At 43.2% G+C, this 8,187-nt stretch overlaps 1 protein-coding gene across 1 annotated transcript; it reads left to right on the forward strand.

The window, feature by feature from the left end:
- The first annotated feature begins 752 nt into the window (after positions 1-752).
- On the forward strand, positions 753-7,136 carry LOC139340842 (uncharacterized). Its single transcript, XM_070976846.1, has 10 exons — positions 753-1,025; positions 1,691-1,826; positions 1,974-2,084; positions 2,169-2,301; positions 2,898-3,076; positions 3,255-3,328; positions 3,465-3,627; positions 3,718-3,800; positions 4,092-4,282; positions 5,133-7,136. The coding sequence occupies exons 1-10, from the start codon at positions 905-907 to the stop codon at positions 5,619-5,621; spliced, it is 1,680 nt and encodes a 559-aa protein (XP_070832947.1). The 5' UTR covers positions 753-904; the 3' UTR covers positions 5,622-7,136.
- Positions 7,137-8,187: the final 1,051 nt, after the last annotated feature.

Raw genomic sequence — 8,187 nt, forward strand, 5'->3', positions numbered from 1 at the left:
AAATAGCTGAACAGACAATTCAATAAGGACCTTTATTCAAACCAACGAGTCCAACTTCAAGCAGCCTTACTTCAAAATAAGTGTCAATGGATGTCGAGACATCAAAAAAGACCTTCCTTGGGACATGTTAAAAAATAGCCCTTACACCCTCTAACACACTTTTGCTTGGGACTGCTCACAGACTGAAATTACACTGTCCCACACATAAATAATAATAATAATATAATACATGAAAAGAAGAGCCTTCCTTTGGGGAAAAACAATAACTTTCCGAGTTCAACAGAGTCCTTTCAGAGTGAATGTTCAGAGCTGCTGCAGTAAATTGCAAAGATTCATAAAAACAAACAAAAAAATGTATCTGAGAAACTTGCTCAAAATGTTGAAAATGAAAACATTCAAACATTACTGAAATATCCACTGTCTTGACAGTTTCTCTATAACATCACATGGATTAGTGTTCCTCCAAACAGAGCAATAGAAATAAGTAAGAAAATGAAAACAAGGTGGACATATAATGGACAATTAGTGTGCGTTGGTTCGGCGAGGAGAAACACTTGCAGGACCACCTCATTGAGGGGCAGTTGCCCCAAACAGCACAGCCTACACTGAAGTACATTATGTCTATGAGTATGACGCTCTACTAATTCATTCTTAAGGCGTGTTGTGTTGACGAGGTGACATCACCGATCAGGTGACCCGCTACAACCAACGAGGTGTCCAGGGCGTGGTCTGCCTCAATCAGTTTAGCACAATGAAAGATCCCCGTTGCTTTGCAGCGAAAGATGATCGCCCGTCTCACTTTACATCATGATGTTGTAGCGGTTCGTCAGAGGAGCTGAATTAGTTTCCGTTGCACTTGCTGTCAGTGAAAATCAAAACAGACCGCTTGTGTGCAGCCAGCGTCATGCATCCAATGCCTGTGTGCTCGGCTAGCGACGGAGACATATTTGACTGTATACAGAGAGGAAATGTGGAACTGTGTATGCACTTCCTTCAAAATGATCGATCAATCCTCAAGCAAAAAGGTAAGGTAGAATAAAAATCACATCTTCATCTGGTTTTTATTTACAGCATGTGTATTTGTAGACTACAGACCAGTACTTCATTTGTTCCTGTCAGCATGTCAGCATATACAGTTTTTAGCCTTTAACGGTCAGTGATGGTATTTCCTGCTTTGCTAATTGTTTATAAAAAGAAAAAGAAAAGAAAGAAAGAAAAAATATTAATATAGTTTACCAAGAGAATAAAACCTGTTACACCTACATTATATCTGTAATACACATTTTGTCTTCTGAAATCTGTATCATATAGCCAAGTTAACTTATGAGCACATATCATAACATTGAACATGTCTAACTTTACATTATGTTATTTTCAAAGGACCTCTGTAAACTTTGTCTTGCCTGCTGTGTCCTGATGTGATTTTGTCACAGTGCCAGCAGGGAACCTAACCCTGCTGCAGCTCCTCTGTGAGATGGTCTGGCACAGATCTAGATGGACAGATCCTGTAACAACACAGCACAAAGTCACATTGTGCCAAAAGGAACCCTAACACCAACTCCAGAGGCTTTTAGAGATCAACAGGCTGACAGGCCGTGCATTTACGTCAGGCTTATATTGTTAGTCACAGGGCCTGTAGATCAGCTTGAAGGTCTCCATCTTCCAACCTGATGTGTGTGTCTTCATCCAGGCTGGGGTGGTTTCACCCCGCTCCACTATGCTGCCCTGCACGGTAACCGCCCCCTGGTTGACCTTTTCCTCAGTAATGGAGCTGACCCCAACCTGGCATGTGATGCGGGACAGACAGCCTTTCATTTTGGCTGCAGGTGAGCAGCGGCTGCATATCTAGGTCTCTTGTTTAAAACAAGCATGTGTAAATTTTCAAGGTGACATTGTCCTTATATGAACACTGTGCTTCTCTGTCCAGTCCTTGATTCTGTGTAATAACAGCTTGTACTTTTGACTCCCATAAGGCAAGGGAACATCTATATCATGCACCAAATGATGCAGTATGGAGCTGATTTGCGTCTCATAGACCTGCAGGGAAAAACATCACTGCATCATGCAGTCACTGGGGGCAACATGTGAGTGCAGGAAACAACGTATCGCCACTAAGTTTGATGTTTGAGAACATCGTGCATGCACTAACTGTTAGTTATCTTTCCCAGTGTTGCCGTGCACTATTTGTGGGAGACAGGAATGTTCCGGTTTGCAGACACAGACATGTACCAGGTAACACCCCTTCACCTGGCTGCATCCACAGGCAACACAGAGGTGGTCCGGTATTTGCTCAGAGACCAGGTATGATGTAGTCTTCACCCTCTTGCACACTCACTGTGCATTTTAAACTGCATTTTAAAGTTTCAAAGCTACATTAAAATGTTTTGGATGAGAAAATTGAGTTAAATTAAAATGTAAAGGGAATATGTTGCTGTCACACCCACTAAGAATTAACACGCAGAATGTACTGAGATTTTACTCAACCTTTAGCTGCTTTTCATCACTTTTAGCTCATTGTTTTGGTTCTCAAGCCCACACTTTTACAGTATGATTAAGTGTTCATCAACCCATCGTATAAAACTGATGGCAGCCATTTTTAGATAGTAAGCTAAGATGAGCTAATACCTCAACTCAACTCTGCATAAAATGGCAAAAGCTGAAAAAAGGAACTGACTTGTGAAAAAAAGGAAAAAACGAAAGTCCATAAGGGCTGTGTTTCTGCCCCCCAGTGATCCCAATCCACATAAATATAACCAGGGACGTGGTTAATCTTAGCCCACATGCTTGGGAATGTGGCCAAGTTCAGTTAAATCTTGAGGTGCCTTTGTGAAACAGGGCCCATTGCAGATGTTCTTTCAGCAGCTCTGCCCCTCCTCAGACCTCTGTTTGTGTGTCAGCGATGTGCAGTGGATGCAGTTGACCAGCAGGGAGCGACAGCGCTTCATGTTGCAGCAGAGAGGGGCGGAGTGGAGGTGTGCTGGACACTGCTGCAGAGAACAGGCTGCGGGATGCTCTATGAGAAGAACCACAGCGGCCTCACACCACTGGACCTCTGCAAACAGGGGAAAACATTTAGGTGAATCTGCTGTCTCTAGAAATCTCTGGAAAAACACTGACGAGCAGCCCACTGCTTGGCATAGTAACACCCCCTCAGTTCCTTCAAATATCCCGTATGTTCGCATTTCCAGATTGCTTTTTTCCTCTTGGGATCCTGAGCTGATTAATTCTTTGCTATACTGTGTATTTTTCTCTAGACATCAGCAACTCACCAAGCTACTGAGTCGGTACATTAATGAGCCAATACACCACAAGCCCAGAGAGTCTCATGGTAAATATTACTCTGTAGTTTCATTTAGTGAAGCAAGGATGATAACAGTGGTGATAATATTTGAACTGCTGTGTGTGTGTTTATGTGTTTTTCACACATCTTTCCATGTTTCATATCATGTGTCTTTCCTCAACAGTTTTGTATTACTGGACGCTGTTTTTTCCATCCCTGGGTGGAGCTGCCATCCTGCTGATAGCAGCCATGGTGGGAGGCTATGGGGGCCTGATCTGCGGTTTGCTCTTCCCCTGGCTGGCCAGAACCATCTTCACACAGTACCACCGCATGACCACGTACCAAAGGTTTGACAAACAGTGCATGTTTATCAGAAAGTCAACACATTTCACTGTTTGTTTTTATCTGTGTTGACATCGCATCCGTCTTCCCTCCAGGTTACCCAACCCGATCTACCTGGGAACCCTCATAGCTGGCTTGTTCCACTCCCTGCTCTGCTTCTATGGAAAAATAATGCCTAATATCCTTAACAAATGTTGAACACGTTAAGTCTCATGTCCCTGGATATTTTTGTATCATCTGGCTTTTACTGCCATGCCAGCAGTATGACATATGGATTAGGTGAGCACAGGCTCTCCAAAGAATAAATCCTTTGTATTTTAGTACAAAGCTCCACAAGCTTCCTTGTGAAAGTCGTCAGTGGGTCAGTGCTCTCCCAGCTGTCTTGCTCGCACACATACGCACAGTGAGGCAAATACAATGTAGGATTTGCATATTAAAATGACAAATGTTCATCCTTAGCCTTTTGAATGTGTGTGGCCAACCAGTGCTCTGGTCCAGGTGTCGATGGTCCACTTCTCCCTGGTCCTTGGTTTGTTCTGTAAGGTTCTGACTCAGGACCCGGGGACACTGGACAGAGCAGACGCAGATCCTCGATTCTCCTGTATTGCTGACCTGGTGGAGAACAACCAGAGCCCTCACAGGTTCTGTCCATACTGTGAGGTAAGACATTGACATTGCTCATAGTTCATGGTCGTGTTTGCATTACTCCATACCTACCTATGTCTCTAGTTATCTGTACATACATTCTAACTCCCCTTCAAAATGTTCTTGACACACCCATGCTAAAATCCGAGCTGTCACAATGAATCAATGTCAAAATGTGATGAAATATTTATTTTGTTTGAGTCTCAGCAAGTTGACATTTATCCCATAGTGAAGCTAGAGGAGTGCACTCAGCACAGGTGTGTCTGGGGGCATGTAGGTGGGGAACAGGGATTGCAGGGCAAGCTGTGTCCAATGAAGGGGGGGCAGGATGCTGGTTCTAAAACAAGAGTGATGTAAAATGTCAGTTTCAAAGTGAAAATGGCAACTAAAGCTGTTGATCACTTACCGGCCGGTAAAGGGGAGTGAGGGGTCAGCAGTCAGTGCCGATATAAAACAGAGCAGTCAATAAAACAGGTGTTTCCAAAATTGTGAATCGCTGCAACCGTGAGAGGTCCTTGAGCAAACAGCCATAAATATAAATATAAATACACTTATTAGGCTGATGGATCCAGTAGTGGCCGATGTGAGATTAGCTGCAGATAGATACACACACACACACACACACACACACACACACACACACACACAAATTCAGGATCCCCTCTAGGCTTACGCCTGATGGAGATAATTAAAAAGCAGTAATAAAAAGCAGTGGATGTCTGAAAGATGGGAAATAAAACACAACATCCTTTTGGAAAAGGTTGATGGTAAAGTTAAAGCTGCACATTTTCTGGTTCGGGGCTGCATCATACAAAGTTGCGAGTCCTCACCCGTGTTGCTCTCCCTGTCTCTGCTTTGCTCGCAGCTGTTTCTGCCCGACTACACGAAACACTGCAAGCTGTGTGATGTGTGCATAAAAGACTACGACCACCACTGCCTTTTCCTCAACCGGTGCGTCGGCCGGGGTAACCATCGCCTCTTCCTGCTCTTCATCCTCTCCATGGTGATTGCCCACCTTCTTTTTGTTGCTACGGCAACAAGTTACCTGTATGACAAGATGCCTGCGGGCAGTCACAGCTTGTCATCGTGGCTCTCGTTGCTGGGGGAGGAGTTCTGGGTTGTGGTCATGATGAGCATGAATGCACTGACGCTCCTTTGGGAGGTGTGGCTACTGACCGAGCAGTTTGATGCCGTCGCCACGGGGATGACCACCTACTTCCGACAGTGTGAAAGCTCGGCACGACAGAGGTCCCTCGGACAGCGCTGGGTTATAGTGCTGTCATTTCTGCTGGAGGGGCGAAGGCGGGTGGGCAGCGGGCAAACAAGAGAGGACAAAACTGCCATAGACATTTAGACCTGTCAGTCTGTCTTGTATCCAGCTGTGGTTTCATCATCGCTCAAACGCTGATTCCAAAAAAAGTTAGGACACGGTCGAAAACATATATAAAACAGGATGTGAAACTAGCTAATCCTTTTTGACAAATACTCAATTGAAAGCAGTACAAAAACAAAATATCAAATATTTTACCTCATCAGCTTGATTGATGTTTATGAATATATGCTTATTCTGAATTTAATGCGGTGACACGTTTCAAACATGTTTGGGACAGGAGCAACAAAAGACTGTTTGGATCATTCCAAAGGGTAAACAGGTTCGTTGGTAACGGGTGATATTATCATGATTGGGTATGAAAGGGGCATCCTGGAAAGGCTCAGTCATTCACAAGCGAGGATGGAGCGAGGTTCACCGCTTTGTGAACACACGACTACATTCTGTCTTATTTGTGGTTTTGCACAGCGTCCCAACTTTTTCAGAATCAGGGTTTTACAAATGGACATTCTCGGTTTACAGAGTCTTTGCTTTACACTCAACTTTGTGAGAATGTCCTCTTTAGATTCAGTAACTCTCTAACGCCATATAACATGTTGCACTTGAATGCAAAAAAAAAAAAAAAAAAGGTTATATCCTAATATTCTATTTTAATATACAGCAGCCTGTAGAGTAGATTCATCAGCAGATTTGTCCAAGTGGCTAGCAGGATAACTAGCACTAAGATTTTAGATGTTCTCCTAGTTTTTAGAGACCTCACTGAATACTTGTAATGAACTTACTGGTTTTCATTCTGTGTAAGGTACTGGATATTTCCTGAACTGTGTTTTAGCAGGGAAAACGCCTCTGAATGAATTCTCGCGTTCACACCTATTTTTGTATTCCACATCAGCCTACTTTTTTAACATCATTCATGTTGTTTTAATTCAAAGTGTGTCATGGTTTAAAGCGTAGTTCAAGGTTATGAATGTTTCTGTGTTGTAACATTAGCAGGTTCTGTGATTAGCCAGTGATAATGGTTAATGGCGAGTGCACTGAAAGGCTTTGTTCCTAACATAGTGTCATTACCTTGCTGACCTGCTCCCAGTCATTTGCGCCATGACACTTCCTCTGCTCTCACTAATGAGACATGCTCTTTTCATGCCTTCAATTAAACATACTCATTTCCGATGTGTCCCTCAGGACCATATTTCTAGATTATAGATGATGTTCCCCACACTCCTCAGAGGCTGGTGTGTCTGGACAGTGTGAGTGGCTACGTCACGTTATTTAGTGTCTGCTGTATTGCCTGTCATGCATATTGGAGTGGTTAAGATGAGTGCATGTAAGCCTGTGAAACTGAGAGCTCTTACTGTATTTCTCTGTCCCTGGATCAGTGTTACTGTATTGAACTGCCTGCCATTTGTCAATATCCCAACATAATTTATATGTGCTATTGAATTTTATCTGTGGTTACACAGTTTCTTTTGGTTTCCAAGATGATACCATGATGTTTTTCTGCTGTAAGAAAAATATGTTTAATAAATCACTCAAGTCTGCCATTTCTAAAAAGAAATAGCTTTCGTTTCAGGTTCAAAGCTTGTGACCTTCCCTCTGGGTTTACATTATTTAAATCGCCAGCAGCCATAGCATTGGATTACTAAGAAAAAATACAGTAAGAACATCAGTATTAGAAACTCATAATATTTTTTTATACAGAAGTCAGCAGTTTTCACTTCTCCATCATGGCAGCTCACTTCCTTTAAGGAGAGACAGACTGAAAAAGAAGAGACAACAGGAGAACATCGCACAGCTGTGTTTTATTTCTCTGTAAAGCAGGACCTATCTCAGCAGCTGCTTGGGATTATGTGATGCTTTCTTGTTCAGCACGGAGAAGCTGACTGCAGACCTCGAGTCGTCTGGTCTGCCCGTCCAAGATGACATGGCAAGTAATACTCTCATGACTGTCTTTATTTCCTCCTATTCACATCAGCATTCTCCAGGCACACGTCATTGGTGAGTTCATGATGGCAGCTATAGTGGCCCCCACTCTTTGGGTATGTGAATGTCATTTGATTTGTTTCTCAGTGGTTATCAATTAAGTGGAGGGCTGAGATGTCAGTGTTGCCATTGTTTAGATGTTTAGTGTGTGTGTGTGTGTGTGTGTGTGTGTGTGTGTGTGTGTGTGTGTGTGTGTGTGTGTGTGTGTGTGTGTGTGTGTGTGTGTGTGTGTGTGTGTGTGTGTGCGCGCGCGCGCGCGCTGCGTGCCTGTGTGCCTCCGTGTGTCTCCGTGTGTCTGACTGTGTTGTGGCTTTAGAAATGGCCCCAGTGGATGGAGAAGGATGCACTGTGTGACGAGTTTACCACCATGAAACCATCAAGGATTCCTCAGACAAGTGACAAGTTAAGGGAATTGGCAGGTAAAAGCTCTGTTTGTTGAGTTTGTTTTGATGATGTCTGTGATGATTTTTCCAAATTCAACATTTTTTTTGCTCCCTGAGCTTTCATATAAAGATAAGACATGTATCTGAGTCCACACCATTTCTGTATCATATCCATCTGTATGAGCCTGTCTCTGTAGCAGTTTTTATGAATGTGTACAGATTTATAT

Source organism: Chaetodon trifascialis, chromosome 13 (assembly GCF_039877785.1).
Source record: "Chaetodon trifascialis isolate fChaTrf1 chromosome 13, fChaTrf1.hap1, whole genome shotgun sequence".
Lineage (NCBI taxonomy): Eukaryota > Metazoa > Chordata > Actinopteri > Chaetodontiformes > Chaetodontidae > Chaetodon > Chaetodon trifascialis.